This window comes from Macaca fascicularis, chromosome 1 (assembly GCF_037993035.2).
Source record: "Macaca fascicularis isolate 582-1 chromosome 1, T2T-MFA8v1.1".
Taxonomy (NCBI): domain Eukaryota; kingdom Metazoa; phylum Chordata; class Mammalia; order Primates; family Cercopithecidae; genus Macaca; species Macaca fascicularis.
Window position 1 is genome coordinate 209,797,032 of NC_088375.1, and position 25,501 is coordinate 209,822,532.

At 43.1% G+C, this 25,501-nt stretch overlaps 2 protein-coding genes and 1 non-coding gene across 12 annotated transcripts in view; 2 read left to right on the plus strand and 1 right to left on the minus strand.

Annotated features, from left to right (window-relative positions):
- Nucleotides 1-24,940, minus strand: TMEM50A (transmembrane protein 50A). 3 transcript variants are annotated; one of them, XM_005544396.4, is made up of 8 exons: nucleotides 24,792-24,940; nucleotides 22,671-22,776; nucleotides 20,541-20,653; nucleotides 12,366-12,433; nucleotides 11,060-11,152; nucleotides 6,511-6,571; nucleotides 1,627-1,710; nucleotides 1-601 (listed from the first exon to the last, which is right to left on the minus strand). In XM_005544396.4, exons 2-7 carry the CDS (start codon nucleotides 22,761-22,763, stop codon nucleotides 1,665-1,667), a joined length of 474 nt encoding a protein of 157 aa, XP_005544453.1. In that variant the 5' UTR covers nucleotides 22,764-22,776; nucleotides 24,792-24,940; the 3' UTR covers nucleotides 1-601; nucleotides 1,627-1,664. The 3 variants fall into 3 exon arrangements, with proteins under 3 accessions (XP_005544453.1, XP_005544452.1, XP_005544450.1); XM_005544395.4 differs by having other exon boundaries at nucleotides 1-733; XM_005544393.4 differs by having other exon boundaries at nucleotides 1-1,710.
- On the plus strand, nucleotides 16,670-16,773 carry LOC123571218 (small nucleolar RNA U13). Its single transcript, XR_006695400.1, has one exon. It is a non-coding gene; the product is annotated as a small nucleolar RNA U13 (small nucleolar RNA).
- Nucleotides 22,202-25,501, plus strand: part of LOC123569984 (uncharacterized) — a 21,184-nt gene continuing 17,884 nt past the window's right edge. For 4 of the 8 annotated variants that reach the window (XM_074016451.1, XM_045377776.3, XM_074016462.1 and 1 more), the window contains exon 1: nucleotides 22,202-25,100. In XM_074016451.1, coding sequence (XP_073872552.1) covers nucleotides 24,311-25,100 — 790 coding nt within the window. In that variant the 5' untranslated portion in view covers nucleotides 22,202-24,310. Of the gene's footprint in view, nucleotides 25,180-25,501 lie in introns of all 8 variants that reach the window. The other 4 variants (XR_010580625.1, XR_012424368.1, XR_012424367.1 and 1 more) reach the window with 1 other exon arrangement.

The following is a 25,501-nucleotide window of genomic DNA, read 5'->3' on the forward strand; positions in this document are numbered from 1 at the left end:
TTAGTTTAAGAGTCAATTTAATAAGTTTAAAATAAATGTTTAGTTTCATTAGGATGATGCTATCAATATTTTCTTGGTTACAGACACATTATTAAAGTTTTGGGTTAATTTTATTGACAATTCTTAAGATTCTTTCTCATGCTTAATAAAGTATGCTACCCAGTTAACTCTTGTCTACATGAGCAAAGCAGATAGTACAAAACAGGAAAATTACAAATCACTGATCCTTAGTCCTTGTGGGAATCATGCTTTTATCCCAGCAGTTTTATAAGGTGGCTGGCATTCCCTGAGCATATTCTGAATTGCACTGTGGGGAAAGAGGTTGTGCTCAGTTGTAGGGTGGGGGGATGCACTGCCTGAGGATTAAAAAACTAGTTCTGTGACCGTGAGGAAGTTACTTAAATTTCCATGGTCCAGGTTCCCTCCTGTGTGAAAGAGAAGGTAGACTTCAACCTCTAAGATCTTCTCCAATTTTCACATTTTATGGACTTTTGTAGAAAAAACATCAGGAGTTCGTGTGGGATGACAGCAAGTTATTTCTTTGAGAAGAGTCTTAATGGCCAGGCAATATTCACAGCATAGAGACTGTCAGATGACGACGCTAGCATGGAAAAAGAGACCCACACATTTAAATCACCCAGCAAATATTCTGAAGGCTAATTGTAGCACGTTATGAAAGACATTTCAAACTGTGGTTCTGAAGAGCGTATCCCATCTTGCAGAGGTGGGGAGCCTGTGGGGACAAGAGTTCCGAAGAGGATGAGACAACCAGAGTTCCTAGTAGCTAATGTTTGTCATTCTAGTTGACCGTGCCGGTCTATTAGGCTAGTGGTTCAGTATACAGATGAAATGAAACATGGAACCCGGTTTATTATCAGAACAACTACAAAGAAATTGTCCCCTGTGTAAGACCGGAGTGTCAAATCTCTCTCCTTTTCTCCTCTCTCCTTCAACGGTGGGTGTGGAGTGACTGTGCGTCCCACCAGAACCACGTGTCATGGCTGAGTCATATCCTCCTGCCCTTGGAATGGGAGGCACAGCGGAAGAGCTTCCCACGGAAGGGACGTGGAGAGCCTGGTGCCTGGACCATGGTGCTTCTCTCTTCCAACACGTCCACTCACACCTTGGGAGACCCTCAAAAGCCACTCAAACACTACATGTTCACAGAATTTTTGGTAAAAGTAAATGCCAATTATAGTGAGGAAGAATTTTGACCATGAAATATTTTAAAAACTAAAAAATGTTTATATTTCATTTAACATTTGACACAGAAGAGACCACATCTGAATAAACACATTAAATCTTCAGAGCACTTTCATTGTGGTTTTGGACCTCAGATATGACAAATACTTATACTGACAAATCCATCATTTCTTTTGTAATTTCTTTTTATTTTTACAAATTATGCCATGATCAAATTTGACAAAAATTATTCATGTGAAAGTTTGCTTTAACGTTTCATAAGTTAATCAAGTGAATACCACAATAGATTTTTTGTGGTTGTTTAAATAGGGTGTTCTCGTGATTTTAGTATTACACAACTTTAAGCTGAGACTACACTCAGAAATAAGTTTAGAAAACGGCATTACAAAAGATTGGGAGTGAGCAGTAAAAAAACAAACAAACCCAAGCAGGGATGTTGTGCTGTGGGAAATCGGATGTTTTCACTGCCATAAGTCTTCAGTGCGGCCAAACTTAAAAACCAGCCCTCTGTGAATAAAACAAGAAATACCACATGACTCCCTGAATTTGAGAAAAGAATATGTGAGATTTCGAGAATGGTGTGAAACAAGCAACAAAGAATTGATGAGTTGTAGAAGAAAGTTTGGTACGAAATGTATCAAAACTGATTCTAAGGTAGTGAATTCTTCCATTATGTTCAACTGTGCTATTAACCACCATATTCCCAACAACCTTAACTTTCGAGTACTGAAGACACATGTGACTTTTAAAAAGTTAACCAGTGTTTACTATGTAACCATTATATGTCTGATTTTTTTTTTTTTTTTTTTGAGACGGAGTCTCGCTCTGTCACCAGGCTAGAGTACAATGGTGCGATCTCGGCTCACTGCAAACTCCGTCCCCCAGGTTTACGCCATTCTCCTGCCTCTGCCTCCCAAGTAGCTGGGACTACAGGCACCCGCCACCACGCCCAGCTAATTTTTTTTGTATTTTTAGTAGAGATGGGGTTTCACTGTGTTAGCCAGGATGGTCTTGATCTCCTGACTTTGTGATCCACCCGTCTCGGCCTCCCAAAGTGCTGGGATTACAGGCATGAGCCACCGCGCCCGGCCCTACAGGTCTGATTTTATCAAATTCATTCAACAAACTGTTTTGGTGCCAGGGCTATAAAATAAGATACAAAGCCACTGCCCTCAAATTGCTCTCATTCTTTTTTTTTTTCTTTTTTTGAGACGGAGTCTGGCTCTGTCACCCAGGCTGGAGTGCAGTGGCTGGATCTCAGCTCACGCAAGCTCCGCCTCCCAGGTTACGCCATTCTCCTGCCTCAGCCTCCCTAGCAGCTGGGACTACAGGCGCCGCCACCTCGCCCGGCTAGTTTTTTGTATTTTTTAGTAGAGACGGGGTTTCACCGTGTTAGCCAGGATGGTCTCGATCTCCTGACCTCGTGATCCGCCCGTCTCGGCCTCCCAAAGTGCTGGGATTACAGGCTTGAGCCACCGCGCCCGGCCAAATTGCTCTCATTCTTGCTAACGCGATGTGGTAAGCATGGGGGTGGTTGGGGAAGGAGACTTACATACCAAGTATTAAGGGGGCACAGAAACACAGAATTCAGTTGCCCTGAATAAGTTAGAAAAGGATTTACAGAGGTGGTAATATTTGAGATGGGCTTTTGTGGAAAAACAGGAGTTTGAATGGGAGATTGGTAGGAACAAGACCTAGCGGGATGATGAAGGCAGGTGTTTTGGGGACAGGAAACAGTACATCAAAGGCGAAAGAGGCATAAAAAAGCATGGGGCTTCCAGAAAAGCCCAGGAGACTGGTATGACAGGAATTTGCCCTCACAGAGCTTAAGTCCAGGGCAAGCTTGTCCAACCCGCAAAGCACAGGCCATATGTGGCCCAGGACGGCTTTGAATGTGGCCCAACACAAATTCGTAAACGTTCTTAAAACATTATGAGATTTATTTTGTGATTTTTTTTTTTAAAGCTCATCAGCTATTGTTGGTGTATTCTATGAGTGCCTCAAGACAATTCTTCCAATATGGCCCAGGGAAGTCAAAAAATTGGACACCCCTGGTCTAGGGTTTAGGTGAGGGAATGTCTACAGTTGTCCTCAAGGCTTCAATTTAAGAGGCAAGAGGGCAACTATATGCATAAAATGATACCTGAGGTGTTAACAGAACAAGGAGGAATCTGGCCATGTTTAGGAGATGAGGAGGCAGGGAATGGACACAGCCAGGCTTTGGGAAGCCAACTGCCGAGGGTGGCAAATTACCCACAGGTGCCTTAGATGAGCCAGAGTGCAGATGCCTGCCTGCATGCTCTACGGGGCAGCTGGCGCACAGTCCCAGGCACCAAATGAAATGGGAGCTATGAGCCAGACATGGCGGCTCACGCCTGTAATCCCAGCACTTTGGGAAGCCAAGGTGGGTGGATCGCTTGAGCCCAGGAGTTTGAGACCAGCCTGGGCAACATGGCAAAACCCCGTCTCTACAAAAAATACAAAAATTAGTCAGGCATGGTGGCATGTGCCTGTAATCCCAGATCTCTGCTCTTCTAGTTAATATCGGATCTACTGCTGTAACAAAGAAAAACTGAAGTTGGTTATTAGAGGCCTCTACTGTCCAAATAGCTTAAAAGAGACGCTGTAACTTCAGAATACTCGTCACAAGATATGAACTCCAATCTGAAGAGTTTCTTGGGCAAGAGCCAGGGACCAGTCCCTCCTACACTGTAAGATGGTCACCTCTGGTACTGACATCTGTCCACTCTGACTTCTGAAATAGTAATTCTATGCTGCTGCTGAGTACCATTCTGTTACGAATCAGAATGGCAGGTGCCCCTCCAAAACTCATGTTGAAATGTGATCCCCAATGTTGGTGCTAAAGCCAAGTGGGAGGTGTTAGTTATGGTGGCAAATCTTTTTTTTTTTTTTTTTGAGATGAAGTCTCACTCTGTCACCCAGGCTGGAGTGCAGTGGCTCGATCTTGGCTCACTGCAACCTCCACCTCCCAAGTTCAAGAGATTCTCCTGCCTCAGCCTCCCAAGTAGCTGGGACTACAGGCACGCACCACCATGCCCAGCTAATTTTTTGTATTTTTAGTAGAGACGGGGTTTCACTATGTTCGCCAGGCTGGTCTTGAACTCCTGACCTCGTGATCCACCTGCCTTGGCCTCCCAAAGTGCTGGGATTACAGGCATGAGCCACCGTGCCTGGCCAAGGGGGCAAATCTTTCATGAATGGCAAGTTAGTGCCATCCCCTTGGTGATGAGTAAATTCTGTTAGTTCACATGAGAGATTGTTTACAGGAGGCTGGTACCTCCTCTTCCTCCCTCTCTTGCTTCATGTGATATGCTGGCTCCCACTTTGCCTTCTGCCATGACTGGAAGCTCCCTGAGGCTCTCACCAGAAGCAGATGCTAATGCTTCCTGTTCAGCCTGCAGAACCATGAGCTAAAATAAACCTGTTTTCTTTCTAAATTACCCAGCCTCAGGTACCCCTAAATAGCAATGCAAATGGACTATAACAACAGGCAATCTGCTACAACCACTCTGCTAACTGTGTCCATTACCTGGAGTTCGATTTGCTTATAGGATACAAGGTATAACCCAAAGAGGCTGTGCATCTTGTCACATCTAAGTTTACATTTTTCTTATTTCCAAACTGATTTTACAAAATAGCAAAAATGGTGATGGAATAGAATAGGTGTGAATACCAACTGGTGGCTCATTCTGAAGAGCAACTATTAGTATTTCAAGAGGGCTTCAGAAGACATGGGATTTTCGTTTCTTTTTCGGAGGTGGGTGGGAAGGGAAGGGGAAGGAAAAGTCCTGTAATATATATCAGATTCCTAGCCTTTTTTTGGATTAGCCACTTCTTTGAAAATCTGATGAAAGCCACAGACTCTTTCCAGAAATATGCAAAACACCAATTTCCTGCATATGAAAATATCTGGTGAGTTCTCACCTTCAGAAGGCTACTGACAGAATAAAGGTTAAGAACTCCTGGCCGGGCATGGTGGCTCATGCCCGTAATCCCAGCACTTTGGGAGGCCGAGGCGGGTGGATCATGAGGTCAGGAGATCAAGACCATCCTGGCTAACCCGGTGAAACCCCGTCTCTACTAAAAATACAAAAAATTAGCTGGGCAAGGTGGCGGGTGCCTGTAATCCCAGTTACTCGGGAGCTGAGGCCGGAGAATCACTTGAACCCGGCAGGCAGAGGTTGCAGGGAGCCGAGATCACACCACTGCACTCCAGCCTGGGCAACAGAGTGAGACTCCCATCTTTTTTTTTTTTAATTAAAAAAAAAAAGAACTCCTGATGCAGGCCGGGCGCAGTGGCTCACACCTGTAATCCCAGAACTTTGGGAGACCGAGGTGGGCAGATCACAAGATCAGGAGATCAAGACCATCTTGGCCAACATGGTGAAACGCTGTCTCTACTGAAAATACAAAAAAAATAGCCAGGCGTGGTGGCGTGTGCCTGTAGTCCTAGCTGCTTGGGAGGCTGAGGCAGGAGAATTGCTTGAACCCAGGAGGCAGAGGATGCAGTGAGCTGAGATCGTGCCACTGCACTCCAGCCTGGTGAGAGACTGAGACTCCGTCTCGAAAACAAACAAACAAACAAACAAAAACCAAAAACCAAAAACCAACAAAGCTCCTGATGCAGAGGATTAAGAGCTGTTGAGCTATTTTGTAGGGTTTTTCGGCCAGTGACGGGGGTAGGTTATGGGGGCTGGAGGGGGTGGTAGTGGTTGGAGGAACAGTATGGGTAAAGGGCAGGCCCTAAATTTCTAGGAAAGATGAACATCAGAGAAGATTATTGATAAAAGCCTTGAAGTTTTTAGAGGTTTTCATCATCTTTTCATTTGTAATTGAAAGGGAAGGATAAAAAATGGGCTTTTCCTCCACACCTCAAATCTCACAAATTCTACAATATCAAGGACAGAACTATAAAATATATCAGAAACCAAAATTTAAGGATAAATGGTTTTAGGCAGGCTTTCATTTAAAGCAACTGTTAGAGATCTAAGTTTAAAATGAACATCACCAGTGTTATGTAACTAAATCTTCATGAATCATAGTTACTCACTCATTAAAAGGGGGCATGGTAGCAATCTTAAAAATTAATATATGCTCCTAAGGTTGGCAGCAAACCAACTCATCTATTTAAAATATCCTTCTCAACCTTACTCTTCATGTTTTATGAAAATATCATGGGGGAGGGGTATTGGATGAGTAATTAACCAACTAAATATAGCAAATGATATAAAGAAGCTATTTTTTTTTTTTTTAAAAAAAAGGTAAGATAATGCAAAACAAACTTACCCAAAAAAGATGAAGGCATTCTGGAAAAATACAGCAATTCCAGGGTATACTATGTCTTTTTCTGTAAAAAATAATTGCAGTGTTCAGAAGGTTATGATCTCAAAACATTTAGATTCAGATATATTGGCAAATACCAGTTTTCCTGCCTAGAAGAATTGATTTTTCTTGGAATCAGGGTTGGCTTGAGTATTAAAATGACATAATGTGTGACAGAGTCTAGCATGGCTTTAGTAAATGATAGCTCCCTTCGTTCATTAACAAATATTTACTGGGGGCATACAGTATGCTGGCCCTATTTAATGCTGAGGATACTGCAATAAACAAAACAGGTACAATTTTTTTTGCCCTCATGGAACCAGAGAACATACTGAATAAAAAGAAGATAAAATAATGCAGGAAAGGTACAGAAGTGTAGTGTGACATCGGACACAGGTGGCCAGGAAGACCTCATGAGAAGGTGACACTGGAGCAAGGACACATAGGAAGTGAGGGCAGAAGCCGTGCACATGCCCTGAGGGAGCATGCCAGTGTATTACAGGAATAGCCACATAGGCACAAGAGGGAAGAGCCGGAAAAGGGTAAAGAAAGAGGGCAGCTGGGCGGTGGAGACCTGGCTGTCACAGTGAGGACTCTGATTTTTACTCTGAGTGAGATGAGAAGCCACTGGGTTGAGAGCAGAAAAGTGATCTGAGCTGACATATTTTAAAAGGATCCCTCTGGCTGCTGTGCTGAGGGTAGATTAAAGGAGGCAAGAGAGGAAACAGAAGCCAGTTAGGAGGCTCTTCCAGGAAATCAGGTGAGAAATTATGATGGATTGAACCAGGGTGGTAGCAATGGAGGATGGTAAATGGTGGTTAGACTCAGGATATATTTTATAGCACAGTCAACAGGGTCTGCAGATAGACTGGATGTGGGGCATGGGAGGAAGACAAGTGTCATCTTTGACAGGCCTTCACCATCTACGGCTTTTGGCCTAAACACATGGAAAGACAGAGTAGCCAGCCATTAACTAAGATTGGAAGGACTGCTGGAGCAACATTTTTTTCTGACTGTATCTAGAAATGAAGTTGAAATTCTCATAAATTTCTACCGGAATTGTCAATGACTGCTCACTGACAGAGGCACAATAAATAGGTGAACTGTCAAATTTTTCTCATTTCAGAACAGCTTTGGTTAATCTGATTAACATAACAGATGGTTTGCATAGGTCTTCACCACCATTTCACGTTAAATAACCATTACCACTACAATGGCTTCTAAAAACGTTATAAAGCCAACTTTATAAAGTTATAGATCTGCTAATAATTCTCAAAACATAACCTTGCTCCAGAAGTTTTCAAGAAAATAGCCTAAAATTATGAGATAAAGACATTCCGGTTAAAAGGGGCTCTGTATTAATAGTTGTATCTGGGAAAGTTATCAGTAATTTCATTTTCTTCTTTTGAGTTCTTTTACATTCTTAGTTTTCTATAATGAACAAGTATTATGCAATTCCTATGATTAAAAAGGTAATTTTTTTCCCTTTTTTTTTCTTTGTTTTGTTTTTTGAGAGGGTCACCCTCTGTTGCCCAGGCTGCAGTGCAGTGGCATGATCGCAGCTCACTGCAACCTCTACCTCCCGGGTTCAAGAGAGTCTCGTGCCTCAGCCTTCCGAGTAGCTGGGATTACAAGTGTGTGCCACCACGCCCAGGTAATTTTTGTATTTTTAGTAGAGACAAGGTTTTGTCATGTTGGCCAGACTGGTCTCAAACTCCTGGTCTCAAGTGATCTGCTTGCCTCAGCCTCCCAAAGTGCTGGGATTACAGGCGTGAGCTACTGCACCCAACCACATTTTAAAATCTATATATGGCTAGGCGTGGTGGCTTACTCCTGTAATCCCAGCACTTTGGGAGGCCAAAGCAGGTGGATCACCTGAGGTCAGGAGTTCAAGACCAGCCTGGCCAACATGGCAAAACCCTGTCTCTACTAAAAATACAAAAATTAGCTGGGCGTGGTGGCGGGCGCCTGTAATCCCAGCTACTTGGGAGGCTGAAGCAGGAGAATCGCTTGAACCTGGGAGGTGGAGGTTGCAGTGAGCTGAGATTGCATCACTGCACTCTAGCCTGGGCAACAAATTTATTTATAGATACATATAAAACAGATTTTATAGCAGCAAAAGAACAACTTATAATATCATGTTAAATGCAACTGGGGGATAAAAATTATAATAACTAAAAACATAAGAAAACAGAACAAAAGAAATAAACCAAAATATTTAAGAGTGCTGAAATTACTATTACTTATTTTTCTTTTCTTTCTTTTCTTTTCTCTTTTTTTTTTTTTTGAGATGGAGTCTTGCTCTGTCGCCCAGGCTGGAGTGCAGTGGCGTGATCTTGGCTCACTGCAAGCTCCGCCTCCAGGGTTCACGCCATTCTCCTGCCTCAGCCTCCTGAGTAGCTGGGACTACAGGTGCCCACCACCATGCCCGGCTAATTTTTTGTATTTTTAGTAGAGACAGGGTTTCACCGTGTTAGCCAGGATGGTCTCAATCTCCTGACCTCGTGATCCACCTGCCTCGGCCTCCCAAAGTGCTGGGATTACAGGCGTGAACCACCACGCCCAGCCTTTCTTTTCTCTTTTTTTGAGACAAGGTCTCACTTTGTCGCCCAGGCTGGAGTACAGTGGCACGATCATGGCTCACTGCAATCTCCGCCTCCCAGGCTCAGGTGATCCTCTCACTTCAGTCTCCTGAGTAGCTGGGACCACAGGTGCATGCCTCCATACTCGGCTAAATATTTATTATTTGTAGAGATGAGGTCTCCCTATGCTGTCCAAGCTGGTCTCAAAATCCTGGCCTCACGCAATAGTCCCTCCTTGGCCTCCTGAAGAGCTGGGATTGCACTGCACCCACCCTCTTTTATTTTCTACAATTTTGGGAACATGAATAATAAATTACACAGGGCTAGGCCTAGGGGTTCACACCTGTAATCCCAGAACTTTGGGAAGCTGAGACAGGCAGATCACTTGAGCCCGGGAGTTTGAGACCAGCCTGGACAACATGGTGAAGCCCCATCTCTACAAAAAATACAAAAAACTAGCAGGGCTTGGTGGTATGCGCCCATCGTCTCAGCTACTCAGGAGGCTGAGGTGGGGGGACTGCTTAAGCCTGGGAGGTGGAGGTTGCAGTGAGCTGAGATTGTGCCACTGCATTCCAGTCTGGGTGACAGAGCAAGACCCTATCTCAATCAATCAATCAATCAATAAATAATAATACAAATATTTGGAAATATCTATTACTCCTGTCTATCAGATTAAATAATTTTAATAAAAATTTAGGAAACATTATTTTAATCGAAAAGTTACACTGTATTCAAGTAAGTGTTAAAATATGAGCTAAATAGGCCGGGCGCGGTGGCTCACGCCTGTAATCCCAGCACTTTGGGAGGCCGAGGCAGGCAGATCATGGTCAGGAGATTGAGACCATCCTGGCTAACACAGTGAAACCCCATCTCTACTAAAAATACAAAAAAAAATTAGCCAAGAATGGTGGCGGGCACCTGTAGTCCCAGCGACCCGGGAGGCTGAGGCAGGAGAATGGCACGAACCTGGGAGGTGGAGCTTGCAGTGCCAAGATCGCACCACTGCACTCCAGCCTGGGTGATAGAGCGAGACTCTGTCTCAAAAAAAAAAAAAAAAAAAAAAGAGCTAAATATATATAACCTAGTCCAGTTTTTATAAATCATTAATACTGTATTTTTACTACGACAGCCACAGCAATTTCACCTGAACCATTAAATGGGTTTTCTATTTTCCTATGGTCCCTCAAGGTGAAATTTCTCCCAGGGTCTAACAGTACACCTTTTCCTGAGCTTGCCTTAAACTGGCCTTATATAGCAGAAGTATATTAAATGTTAGTTTACTTTTTTGTCTAAAAGGAGATGACATCATATTACCAGGGAGGCTTAACTGAATAAATCTCAATTCTGTGATGTTACAGCTTTGCACAGATATTCTGAAAGTCAGAACTTGTTAGGCCAAGCTTGAGGCCACGAGTTCAAGGCCAGCCTTAGCAACATAGCAAGATCCCATCTCTACAAAAAATGAAAACATTAGCTGGGTGTGGTTGTATGTGCCTGTGGCCCTAGCTACCTGGGAAGCTGAGGTGGGAGGATGGCTTGAATCCAGGAGGTTGAGGCCGCAGTGGGCCATGATCATGCCACTGTACTCCAGCCTGGGTGACAATAAGACTCTTGTCTCTTCAAAAGAAACATCTGCTAACTAGATAGATAACATATATGTTCTGCTTTTGAGATTTTTGGAAGCCAAAGAGAAGCAGTGTTTAGAGCTGTCTCATCCCTTCTAGGCTCTGGATAAGAAGAAAAAAGACTGAAGAAAGGAACACTAAAAATATACAAGACAAACAAAACCAAACACTGTCGGTGGGGGGGGGGGTCCCCAGATATAAATGTATTGCTAGCAGTTGGCCCATCTATAGGAAAAAAAATAACTAACTTTAATGCAAAATTCCAGTATTCCACTGAAGTAAGTTGTATCCTATGTTTTCTCTTACCTTTAGCAACATAACCTCCAAAAAGAATCCACATAGATGCAATCAGAGATCCAAAGGCCAACATGAAACCAATGAATAGCCAAATGCGAGCACCTTGAAAGAAATAATATTTTACCAGAATTGTTTCGCGTAGGGCAGTAAAATTAACTTTCAAAAATAAAACCCAAACAGAAAAAAAAAAGTGCAGCTGCCATTAAAGTCTAATGTAAGAACAGTGGAAAATGCAGTAAACATCTTCATCAGTGTGGCTGTTGGCCTTTTTCTTCTTGGTTGGCCTAACAGATTTTTAAAAATTATTTATTAGTCTGTGTAAGTGCATATACTTACTTCCCCAACTGCCTACACCAAGAAAACCTATACTCAACCTTCCTGTAAAACATCTCATAAAATCTGTTTCACCATATTTAGAGGCTCATTCTCCATATGCTTTTATATGGAGCATGCTTCCACATTTTTAAAGTCCTCCTCTGCCAGGAACCATGGCTCACACCTATAATCCCAGCACTTTGGGAGGCCGAGACAGGCAGATCACGAGGTCAGGAGACTGAGACCATCCTGACTAACACGGTGAAATCCCATCTCTGCTAAAAATATAAAAAATTAGCTGGGTGTTGTGTCGGGCGCCTGTAGTCCCAGCTACTTGGGAGGCTCAGGCAGGAGAATGGCCTGAACCTGGGAGGCGGAGCTTGCAGTGAGCCGAGATCCCGCCACTACACTCCAGGCTGGGCAACAGAGCGAGACTCTGTCTCAAAAAATAAATAAATAAATAAATAAATAAATAAATAAATAAATAAAGTCCTCCAATAGTACTTTCAAACAGTAACACAGATATACAGTAAAAAATTCATATTCAGTGATATACAAATCTCAAAGCTACCATATTTCACTTTCAGGGAAGTGAGGCAGCAAAATAAATTCAAATTTACATGACCAGAACTTAGGAAGATGCATTAAAATTATGTTAACAGAGGAGGACAGCCAACTTTCCAATCACATTAACATGTTTATGAAAATTTGCTATAAATAATAAATGGAGTCATGACTGCCTAAAATGAATTCTGATAGGGCCTCTTTAATTAACACAAATACATGTTAATAAAAACACTGCCTACGGCTCAATAAAGCACAGCAAATAGAATGTTATATATTAATTCCCAATTTCAAGCCCAAAACATAAAACAATAGATTCAAAATAAGCTGTTACTCATAGATATATTAAAACACATAGAAAAGTGGTACTTCCATGTGAAATTCTCATCTTAAGGATTTAAGCATGTATAATAAGATGCTGTTTGCACCTATTTACCTGTTTGACCCAGACAACCTTCACTGTAACTATCACCTCGGACTTGTCCATTTGATACTGCATTAATCCTGTATGAATAAAATAAAACCAAGAAATCAGGGTCCATGACACCAATTACCAGAAACAATAATCAACAGTTTCTCAAATTTAAGGTTAGGCTTCAAAGTCTTTTTTTTAAGATACAGGGTCTCACTCTGTTGCTCAAGCTAGAATACAGTGGCACAACCATGGCTTACTGTAGCCTTGAACTCCTGGGCTCAAGAGATCCTCCCACTTCACCCTCCTGAGTAGCTGGGATTACAGGTGTGCGCCACCACACCCAGCTAATTTTTAAAAATTTTTTGTAGAGATGAGGCTTCGCTATGTTGCTCAGGCTAGTCTCAAACTCCTGACCTCAACATATCCTCCTTGCCTTGACCTCCCAAAGTGCCACCACACCTGGCTCATAGGCCTTCAGTTCTTGAGTAAAGAGTTCATATGACTGGTCTCTTCAACCAGATACTCTCCAGAGCAGTGGTCATGGACCCTAGACTAGCAGAATCAGCATTACTTGGCAACCTATTTGACAAGAAAATTCTCTGGCCCTAACCCAAACCTAGCAAAGCAGACACTCTGGGCATGAGGCCCAGAAATCTGAGTTCTAACAAGTCTTTCAGGTGAGTCTGGATTGTTAAAATTTGGGAATGACGCCAGGCGTGGTGGTTCATGCCTGTAATCCCAGCACTTTGGGAGGCTGAGACAGGCAGATCACCTGAGGTCAGGAGTTCGAGATCAGCCTAACCACCATGGAAAGACCCCATTTCTACTAAAAATACAGAATCAGCTGGGCGTGGTGGCACATGCCTGTGATCCCAGCTACTTGGGAGGCTGAGGCAGGAGAACTACTTGAACCTGGGAAACAGACTGCAGTGAGCCGAGATCGTGCCATTGCGATTCAGCCTGGGCGACAAGAGCAAAACTCTGTCTCTTTAAAAAAAAAAAAAAAAGGAACAAAATTCTCAAAATTTTCTTTTGGTAAGATATGAACAGGTAAAAAGATAATTTCGCTTGCTTCTGATTTTCCATTTGTATATATCAGACATGACATGTACTCATGTATGGCAATGGCAGAGGGAGAAAATGGGCCCTAGATAATCCAAATATTTCTTAAAATTGGCTTTGGAATACATTTTTTGTGCTAATTTTGTACTAACATCAAATGTTTGGAGAAATAACTATATTTCAAACAACACAATAACTTTTTGCTCTGAAAATATTATTGAATAGAGACTCAAGTGTAAAATCTTGTTTTTTTAATCCTTGATACAGGCTCTAAACATAAGAAGTGTTTTACCAACTTTTCATAGCGTACCACTCTAAAGTGAGATAGGCTTGCTTTCTTTAGAAGTATCCTTTGAAACATTCCAAATGTCATGGGAAAACGTTCACAATACATCAAGTTAAAGTTACAAAACACTATACCTATGATACATATACCCATTTAGTTGTGTGTGTCTAACACTAGAATATAAGCTTCATGAGGACAGGAGCCATTGTCTGTCTTGTTTCTCATTTTCATTCTCAATGCCTAGCACAAGGCTAGGGGTTTCGCACATAGTAGGTGCTCAATAAATGTGTTTAGGTCAGGCCTGGTAGCTTGCACCAGTAATCCCAGCACTTTGGAAGGCTGAGGTAGGAGGACTGCTTGAGCCCGGGACTTTGAGACCAGCCTGGGCAACATAGTCAGACCTTGTCTCTACGGAAAAAAAAAAAAAAAGTGTTGAATATAGGAATCCTAGTTTTTTTCACAGTAATGTCTTAATTTATTCATACAAAGCTAAGTTTCAGAATGATCAAAATACTCAATTATTTTCAGTGATCTCTATACAGTACTAAATTATTTTGTATATGAAATAAATATATTTAAAAACAGGCTTCATATTTAAAAGTAAAACACAAATAAATGTTCTTGGGTTACTGGTTCCCGGCTCTTGTTTTCCTTGCTGAGCCATCTGAATAAACTTCACAGCCCTCTGTGAGCCACCACAATCTTGTCTTCACTATTAGGGACACTTTGGAATGAACAATCTCTGTTCTCTGCTATGACTATTTTTATGTATGTTCTCAGATTTACAGAAAAGTTACTAGTTAAATAATCTTTTTCCTGAAGCATCTAGTATTTGTCAACATGATGCTCTGTAACTGGGGGCTGTAAGTGTGCTCCTGGTGTTGGGGTGTAGCTGATCTGGGCACTCTCAGCGGATCATGAGCTCAGGAGATCGAGACCATCCTGGCTAACATGGTGAAACCCCCTCTCTACTAAAAATACAAAAAAAATTAGCTGGGTGTGGTGGCGGGCGCCTGTAGTCCCAGCTACTCGGGAGGCTGAGGCAGGAGAATAGTGTGAGCCCGGAAGGCGGAGCTTGCAGGGAGCCGAGCCACTGCACTCCAGCCTGGGAGACAGAGTCAGACTCCATCTTAAAAAAAAAAAAAAAAAAAGGCCGGGCGCGGTGGCTCAAGCCTGTAATCCCAGCACTTTGGGAGGCCGAGACGGGCGGATCACGAGGTCAGGAGATCGAGACCATCCTGGCTAACACGGTGAAACCCCGTCTCTACTAAAAAATACAAAAAACTAGCCGGGCGCGGTGGCGGGCGCCTGTAGTCCCAGCTACTCGGGAGGCTGAGGCAGGAGAATGGCGTGAACCCGGGAGGCGGAGCTTGCAGTGAGCTGAGATCCGGCCACTGCACTCCAGCCTGGGCGGTAGAGCGAGACTCCGTCTCAAAAAAAAAAAAAAAAAAAAAAAAAAAAAAAAAAATTCTAACAGCATCATTATTACAGTAAAATAAATTGCAACAAAATGGAAAGAACTAGAAATAGCTGCATAATGGGTGAGCTTCAAAGAGAAAGACCACAGCCCTTTGCTATCAGTGGCTTCTGAAGTCAGACCTTTACTTCTGCGAATGAATAACTACTCTGGCAATGACCCCACGCCACGCACAGTCAAACTGGCTGCCCTTAGCCACTTGCTTTATTCTGAAAATACAAGTTACTGTGTTTACACTTAAGTAACTGTAGCATAATTTAAAAATGTGTATAATTTTCAACTTGGATTACCTGGAAGCCTGGAAGAGATGACTCTACAACCTAAATTAAAAGTCTACAGAAGGCTGGGCATGGTGGCTCACGCTTGTAATCCCAGCACTTTGGGAGGCCAAGGCAAATGGATCACCTGAGAGGTCACGAGTTCCAGACCAGCCTGGCCAACATGGCAAAACCCTGTCTCTACCAAAAATATGAAAATTAGCTGGGCACAGTGGTGGGCGTCTGTAATCCCAGTTACTCGGGAGGCTGAGGCAGGAAAATTGCTTGAACTTGGGAGGCAGAGGTTGCAGTAAGCCAAGATCACGCCACTACCCTCCAGCCTGGGCAACAGAGTAAGAGTCCATCTCAAAAAAAAAAAAAAAATCTACAGAAAGCTCATGGACAATGGTAGAGGTCATGACAGGGGCTATACAGGTGTGGTGGAAGTGCTGATTGAGAACGTTCTGGGGTGATATTTTAAATCGTGATCTAGGTGCTGTTTACATGGGTGTATACGTAATTAAAAATTTGTTGAGATGTATATATGACTTGTGCACTTTATGTATCTCAATAAATGCCTTTTTTTTTTTTTTTTTTTTTTTTGAGACAGTCTCACTCTGTCTCCTGGGCTGGAGTCCAGTGCCACGATCTTGGTTCACTGTAATCTCTGCCTCTCAGATTCAAGCGATTCCCCACCTCAGCCTCCCGAGTAGCTGGGACCACAGGCGTGCACCACCATGTCGGCTGATTTTTGTAGAGACAGGGTCTCTCCATGTTGGTTAGGCTGGTCTTGAACTCCTGACCTCAGGTGATCTGCCCATCTTGGCCTCCCAAAGCACTGGGATTACAGGTGTGAGCCACCATGCCTAGCCAGAACGCATTTTATATTACATTTTTTAAATTATTAAGGCAGAGAGGCACAGTGACTCACACCTGTCATCCAGCACTTCAGGAGGCCAAGGCAGGAGAATCACTTGAGACCAGGAGTTCAAGAACAGCCTGGGCAACATAGTGAGATCCTGTCTTTACAAAAAAAGAAAACTCTTTTAAAAAAATAGCTGAGTGTGGTGGTGTGTGCAAGCAGTCCTAGCTACTGGGGAGGCTGAGGCCGGAGGACTGCTTAAGCCCAGGATTTTGAGACGGCAGTGAGTTATGATCATGCCACTGCACTCCAGCCCGGGTGACAAAGTGAGGCCCTACTTCTAAAACATTTTTTTTTTTTAAATTTAAAAAGGAAAACCTGATTCTTCTGTAGTTCCTAGGCACGATGATTGGGTGTTCATGTGCATGTATGAGATGTGCCTCCCTCAAACCTTGTTCTTACATCAGTACCTTACTCGTCTAACATGGAAAAAAAAAAAAAAAAAAAAAGAAAGGCCCACAGAGAGAGTTGATCCCTAAAGGACGCACTTATAATCAAGGAAACAAAAAAAGGCCCTTAGAAATTGAAACATGAGAACTGAAATGCAAAAATGTTTAACAGATTGGAATACAGAATAAAAAGATAGATGAGAATTCTAAGAAAATGTATCAGCCAGGTGTGCTGACTCACACCTGTAATCCCAGCATTTTGGGAGGCCAAGACGGGTGGATCACTTGAGGTCAGGAGTTCAAGACCAGCCTGGCCAACATGGTGAAACCTGTCTCTACAAAAAATACAAAAACCAGTCAGGCATGGTGGGCATGCCTGTAATCTCAGCTACTTGGGGAGGCTGAGGCAGGAGAATCAACTGAGCCTGGGAGGCGGAGGTTGCAGTGAACAGAGATCATGCCACTGCACTCCAGCCTGGGCGACAGAACAAAACTCCGTCTCAAAAAAATAAATACATAAACTAAAATAAATACTTTTTTCTTTTAAATTTATTGAGACGGAGTCTCCCTCTGTCGCCCAGGCTGGAGTGCAGTGGTGTGATCTTGGCCTATGGCAACCTCTGCTGCCCAGGTTCAAGTGATTCTTGTGTCTCAGTCTCCCAAGTAGCTGGGACTATGCGACACCGCGCCTGGCTAATTTATTTTTATTTTTTATTTTTTTTGAAACAAGAGTCTAGTGGCATGATCTCTGCTCACTGCAACCTCCACCTTCCGGGTTCAGGCCAGGCGATTCTCCTGCCTCAGCCTCCCGAGTAGCTGGGACCACAGGCACGTGCCACCACGCCTGGCTAATTTTTTGCATTTTTAGTAGAGACAGGGTTTCACTGTGTTAGCCAGGATGGTCTCGTTCCCCTGACCTTGTGATCTGCCTGCCTCGGTCTCCCAAAGTGCTGGGATTACAGGCATGAGCCATTGCACCTGGCCTTTTTAAAATTATTTTTAGTACAGAAGGGACTTCACCATGTGGGCCAGGCTGGTCTCAAACTCCTGACCTCAGGTGATCTATCCGCCTCAGCCTCCCAAAGTGTTGGGATTACAGGCGTGAGCCACCATGCCCGGCCAAAATAAATACTTCTTGTATCCAAAAAGAAAAAAGAAAAAGATGTGCTAACTGGAAAAAAAGTGGATTTAACCCTGATTACCAGGGGAGGGAAGCCCCATGGTGACAGTGCTGTAGCAGGCTTCCACAGTAATCAATTCATAACGAAACAGCCTGATATGGGCTTCTGGGATGTCGATTTCTAGAACAAAAGAGGTTATAATACATTGAAGAATATAATTGAGAATTTGGGAAAAAAAAAAAAGATGTAGTAATAGTAGAAAATGCAAGAAAACAAAGAAAAGGCAGCTAGAAACTCTAGGAAAAACAAAAAACTGAACAAGGCTACTATAGTCCATATAGTAACTGTCCAAATTAGAACTGCAGCATTCAAGATGAAATGAATCCTAAAGAAAACATACATTCTTTCTACCAACAACCACCTGGAAAAAAAAAAAAAAAAAAAACAATCAGAAACTCTAGGAAAGGTCGGGCGCAGTGGCTCACACCTGTAATCCTAGCACTGTGGGAGGCCAAGGCAGGTGGATTGCTTGAGCCCAGGATTTCAAGACCAGCCTGGCCAACATGGTGAGACCTCATCTTAATTAAAGAAGAAGAAGAAGAAGAAAAAAAACTATAGGAAAAAACAATACTAAATAAGAAAGTCATAGCCCAAGTATGAAACAAACTAAACTATGTTATGAATTTGAGAAACTGATAAGAATACAAGAATATTTTCAAAATATATTGATAAATTTGAGAAGCACAGGGTCATGGTATTGAAACTTACACTATTTGGCACTGCAATGAATTTTGTTTACCAGTTTAAAAAATTTTTTCAACAGGAATGCTCCTATTAAAATCTAAGGTCATTTCATTCCTCTGCTCAAAAACCTTCTAATGGCTTCCATTACACTTACAATGAAAGTAAAGTTCTTGGCTGGGCACGGTGGCTCAAGCCTGTAATCCCAGCACTTTGGGAGGCCGAGGCAGGCTGATCACCTGAGGTGAAGAGTACGAGACCAGCCTGGCTAACGTGGTGAAACCCAGTTTCTACTAAAAATACAAAAAATAAGCCAGGTGTTGTGGCACACGCCTGTAATCCCAGCTACTCAGGAGGCTGAGGCAAGAGAATCGCTGGAATCCAGGAGGCAGAGGTTGCAGTGAGCCGAGACTGCACCATTGCATTCCAGCTTGAGCAACAAGAGCGATACTCTGTCTTAAAAAAAAAAGGAAAAAAAAAAGTAAAGTTCTTATTTTTGTGACGGGGCCTCGCTCTGTTACCCAGGCTGAAGTGCAGTGGCACAATCATGACTCACTGTAGCCTCGAATTCCCAGGCTCTGGCAATCCTCCCGCCTCAGCCTCCGGAGCAGCTGGGACCACAGGCATGCCCTACCAATTTTTGTATTTTGGCAGAGATGAGGTTTCACCATGTTGCCCACACTGGTCTCAAATTCCTGAGCTCAAGTGATCCATCCACCTCGGCCTCCCAAAGTGCTGGAATTACAGGCATGAGTCACTGCATCAGGCTGAAAATAAAGTTCTTATAATGCTTTTCAAGGCCCTATGCCATCTGCCCTTCTCCATCACTTCTCTGACCTCATCAATTTATCTCTTTTGATCTTGCTGCCGCAGTTATACTGGTCTCCTTGCCGTAAAGCATTTGTACGTGCTGTTCCACCTGCCTGGAATGAATCTCTCTTACATATCCCCATCCCCTAGTCAGTTCTTTCATTTTAAGTCTTTACTCAAAGTCACCTTCTTAGTGAGACCTTCTCTGACTCTACTGAAAATTTCTGGCCATGTGTGGTGGCTCACACCTGTAATCCTGGCACTTTGGGAGGTCGAGGTGGGAGGATCACTTGAGCCCAAGAGATCAATCTAAGCAATATGATGAGACATCCTCTCTATAAAAAATTTTTTTTTTTTTTTTTTTTTTTGAGACGGAGTCTCGCTATGTCGCCCAGGGTGGAGTGCAGTGGCCGGATCTCAGCTCACTGCAAGCTCCGCCTCCCGGGTTTTTACGCCATTCTCCTGCCTCAGCCTCCCGAGTAGCCGGGACTACAGGCGCCCACCACCTCGCCTGGCTAGTTTTTTGTATTTTTTAGTAGAGACGGGGTTTCACCGTGTTAGCCAGGATGGTCTCGATCTCCTGACCTCGTGATCCGCCCGTCTCGGCCTCCCAAAGTGCTGGGATTACAGGCTTGAGCCACCGCGCCCGGCCAAAATTTTTTTTAAAAAATTTCTATCCCTCCTGTTGACATCCCATATCTCCTTGCTCTATTTTTTTCTCCTTTGCACTTATTTTAAATGCCAAAAAGACATGGATTTTTCCTGTTTTATTAACTACTGTATGTCCTGTACCTAGAGCAGAGTCTGGAATATAAAAGCTTAATAAATATTGTTGGAAGAATTATCCCTTAGACAAAATACACAGTTTCTGACTTAAATGTAAAGCTACTAAACCCTGGGGGTATAAAAATAAAAGGATAGCTGAGAGAAGCTGGGAGGGGTAGAGAGGTGGACAAGAACAAAGAGGACTGCTGATTTTCTGTGTAAGTCCATCTCTACTGTATGACTTTTAAATCATGTCCAGTATGTTAATCTGATAATATTTAGAATTTTAAACCTATGCAACTATATTTGAAACATTTTTATTTTGTGGCAATCTATGTAAGTAATGCCAATTATGATGACACTTACATTAGGAAGGCTATGGTTGCTATAACACCACAGGCATGGTATGAGTGGTTGAAATCTTTCATGGTGGGATAAATAACAGCTGCATCTATGATAATCCACCAGCCTGTAAAAAACTAAAACAAAGGTGACACCAATGAGAAATTACAGCAATTCTGTATCTCACTGGCTAAAAGACAGCAAGATATTTAAGTGAAGAGATCCCTTTCAATTAATTTCAAAAATGTTCTAGCTATTTCCCACATGTAATTTGCACATGGCCTAATAGCTGATTAGGTACTCTTAAATCTGACAGCAATTTATATTTATTAACGTAACTTTTCTCTAAGTCTACTTCAATCATTATTTAATTTTATGGTAATAAAGTCTTGTAATCTAATTTGGTAAACTAGAAACCAGTTATCTTGTGGAGGGGGAAAGGAAAAAAGTAACTCAAATTCCAACTGACAGAAGTGTCCTGTTGATACATAAGCTTCCAGAGAAATATTCCCCAAAATCAAGAAAAAAGCATTCAAATTAATATGGAGAACAACTATTGTTCACAGAATTTTAGCTATCTTCTTGCTGTGAAATAATAGCTCTGAGGTTCTGCTTTTGATGAATTCCAGTGCAGTCTAAAGGTGGTTTCAGGTGTGATTTTAAATTCAATGTCAACACCAGATTACAATTTATTTGAATTTGGCTCTAGATATTTTCAAGGGCAAAGGTATAACAAAATAACCCCAAAACTTCACAAATAGTTTTTATCATCTGAGCAGAAATTTACAATAAAATTATCTTAACCAAATTCTGACAAGTAGCTTAGAAGATTTTTAGAGTAACCCCCTTTCCTATCCCCACACCAAACCCTGACTCAGTTAGCTCTGGGAACTGACATCTTCTGGCAATTATTTTAAAATAACAATTTTAAGCTAGTCAAATTACTTTTATCAGGTTACAGACAGATCCATACTCGATTAATAACATTTTTAGTGGCTAACACGAGTACATACGCCTTTCTTTCTACTCTCAATGTATTCAAGATATTTTCTTCATAGACTAAAAACTCAAAGCTTTTTGGCCAGGTGCAATGGCCTGTAATCTCAGGACCTTGGGAGGCCAAGGCCAGTGAATCACTTGAGCCCAGGAGTAGGAGACCAGCCTGGGCAACATGGAGAGACCCCCATCTCTACAAAAAAACACAAAAATTAGCCCGGTGTGGTGGCCCTTGCCCGTGGTCCAGGCTACTCCAGAGGCTGAGGTGGGAGGATCACCTGAGCCCGGGAGGTCGAGGCTGCAATAAGCAGTGATTGCACCACTGCACTCCAGCCTGGGAGACAGAGTGAGACCCTGTCTTGAAAATAAATAAATATTAAAGCTTAAGAAAAAATGGCTTGGCACAGTGGCTCACGCCTGTAATCCCAACACTTTGGGAGGCCGAGCAGGTGGATCACCTGAGGTCGGGAGTTCAAGACCAGCTTGACCAACACAGAGAAACCCCGTCTCTACTAAAACAAGCGTGAAACTCTGTCTCAAAAAAAAAAAATTTACTCTTTAGAGCCTATGACACCTTATGATCATAAAAAACTAATAGCAGATCCCTTGAGGGATCTGAAGTGTAAATAAAAATTTTATTCTGTAAATTACTTTTACACAATGTATTTTAATGAGTTTCCTTGTTTTTGCTTTTTTTTAAAAAAAATTCATGCTAATCTTCTCTATATCATTCCAGTTTTAGTGTATCTGTTGCCAAAGCGAGCACTTTTTTTTCCTTAATAAGACTGAGAAGAAAGTTAACTGGATTATGGAGAAATGCAATCATATCTATTGACTGGTTTTGACCTGATTGCTTCTTAAACACTTCCTTGTACCTTAATGTACTCATTAAAAGGAGATAGAATCCATATAATGAACAAATGTTTTATTATGCTAGTTTTACCATGCAGAATAACCCAACCACTCTGTTAATCAAATTTTAAACCACAAACTCTTAAAGTGGAACTAACGGCTCTCCATAAACAACAAAATATCAACATGGTCAAAGTGGTCAAAGATAAAATAAATAGTACATATTTTAAAACATCCTGCAGAATTCAAAACCCATAAACACAAAACGCACCAAAAAATGAGGTCCAAATTATCAATGACACTTACTAGTACACCAGCAGCAATGGAAGCAATAGTATTGCGCTTTTCCCCCCAGTCAATGCATTCTGAGCATCTCAAGCCCTCTAGAAATCCAGACATTTTTTTCAGGTCACTTAAAAACAAACAAACAAATAATTAAATAACGTACTTCAATTTACTTGCTTCAAACCTGAAAAATAATTAATAGCTCAGGAATAATTAAAGTGAAATTACAAATGCTTTATTTTGGTTCCACACACTTCTTCAGAATATTTGATTTAGTTTTTGATGAATTTCCACGTTATAACTCTGGAAAGTAACATCTGGATTCATTTAGTATCTTTTTTAATGTAAAAAATGGTTTGGGGACCGGGCGTGGTGGCTCATGCCTGTAATCCCAGCAATTTGGGAGGCAGTGGTAGGTGGGTCACCTGAGGTCAGGAGTTTGAGACCAGCCTGGCCAACATGGCAAAACCCCATCTCTACTAAAAATACAAAAATTAGCTGGGTGTGGTGGTGCATGTCTGTAATCCCAGCTACTTGGGAGGCTGAGGCAGGAGAATCGCTTGAACTTGGGAGGCAAAGGTTGCAGTGAGCCCAGATCGTGACACTGCACTCCAGCCTGGGCGACAGAGCAAGCCTCTGTCTCAAAAAATAATAATGAATAAATAGAAATCAATGATTTGGATATATTTAAGCAACATTAACAAAGGTGGGTCTCCAAATATTGAAAAATTTTAACTACTGGTTGACCTCCTCCTAAAAATCTGTCACATCCCATTATTTCTAAGTAGGTATTGAATTAGTTTAGGTGGTACTTTTAATATCAAGTATATGATTACTAATCCACAAGAGCTCTTTTGTATCATTTTGATTCCAAACTTATTAGATGACTTTGATATTTACAGCCTAGGAGTACTAACATTAGTAGAGAGACAAGTGATAAACTGTGGCTCTATGTGGAAGTACAGATTCAAATGAAAAATAATTCTCTAATTTACATATTTTATCACAGAACGTGTGTTTCTTCACACCTAAATTAAGAAATTAAACATTGCACTGCAGTTCTTACCTCTACCCACATCATTTCCCTTCACTTCATTCACTTCACTGTTTTTCTTTCTGCAAGCCTGCCTTTTGGTGTCATTTCTATGTAAAGAACATCCACTTGATTTTAATATCCCTATCTCTGATCCTAAAGGGTGTTTCCAGCCAAAAAAATGCACAAAATTGTGATTAATATTAATTCAGATTACAAAAATCCAACTGCTATTTAAATATAGCAGACCCAAACTGTCTTTACAAATTACATAAAACACTCCTGTAAGCCGAGCTGTACAGACCTGACTTGAGACACAGCCATGTTATCTCTATTTCAGAGTATGAAAAAACCTGAAATACGTATAACTTGAGAACACCCTAATTCCTACAGCGAACTTGAGTCCCTTAAATTACTCTGCAGCCAGCAATTATAGTTGTCCAAAAATATGACACCCTAAAAAAGAGCAACGTCTCCCATTTTTAACTTCTTTCAAAAATTAAATATTAAAATACATGATTACAGCCAGTGCTAAGATGTCTTTGGGACAAGTTCAATTTAGGAAATTCACTCATTCGATTCTTCCCCGGGAAGAACTGCAATCCAGTGTTACTTTCGGTTCATCCCAATGGCCCCGCCCCGAATCCATTTTTCTTGCACGACGACTGGCACGCTCAAGCCAGACCCCGCCCTCCAAACTCTGGGAATTTTAGGTCTCGAGGGACGCGGCTGGAAGATGGGGGAGCCACCTTCAGCCCGGCCGCCCCTCGCTGAGGGAGCCGGACGGGCCACGCTCCTTTCTCGGAGCTTCGGCCTGTCCAGCTGTAAAGTGGGGGACCGGGGTATTTCCAAGAATCCTGGGATGTCCTGGGGGAGGGCGCGGTCCCGTCTCCGTCTTGGCGGGTCTGGACGCGGTCGCCTTCTCCAGGCGCCGCAGGACCCAGGAGAGGAGAGGTCTGCAGGGGCTCAGCCCCGGTCTGCGGCTTCCCGGAGGGTGGCGGCAACGAGCCTGTGCTGTAGGCACCAACCCGTCAGACGGTCCCGGCTCCGAGGCCTCTCCAGCCTTGAAGCCGCTCCTCTCCTGCCCCCATTCCCCGCCCGACACTTACGTCCAGCCCCGTCGTGCAGTGGTTCCGGAGCCCGGTGTAGCGCCGCGCGCAGCTGCCTCACTCCACCGGTTTCAGCCAAGAAAACAAAACGTCCACGGCCTCCAGACACCCGGATGCAGCAGTACCACCCCCGCGGCTCAGCCGCGCATGCGGACACGGGGCGGAGGGCGGGACGCCGGGTCCGGAGGGAGCCCCGCCCACCACGCCAACGCGTCTGCGCAGGCCCGGGCGCTCGCTGGCGGGGCTTTCCGCAGCTCTGGGATCACAGCTGGACGTCGGAAGTGCTAGCTTGGAGTACGCCCTTCGAGGGTAGGCGTGAGAAGTTGCTCTGTGTGCTGAGCTTTCTAAAGGAAGGCATCCGTTGGCCTTTGTACCCGTCTTGATTGAGGTGACGAGTGTTTTCTAGTACTGGGGTCGGCCCCCCAGCCGTCTCAGGTGTGGGTGGCAGGAAGAGTGCCGGGTCCCATGTGGTGCAAAAGTTGGGTTCCGGTTTGCAGCCACACAGCGCTACTCAGGACTTTTTAGTCTTGTTTATTTTCTCCGTGCCTGTTCCCGCCCCCTCGCGGTTCCACCTCTGGTAGAGGGGCGGGTTCAGCTCCAGGAGGCGGGGACTTCCCAGCTCGGTGTGGCTGGGGTGTCCCGTGGACCCCGGTCCCGGCGCGGTGACCCACTTATGGGACTTGGCCTTTCTTTGCTGTTTGTTTAAGGCA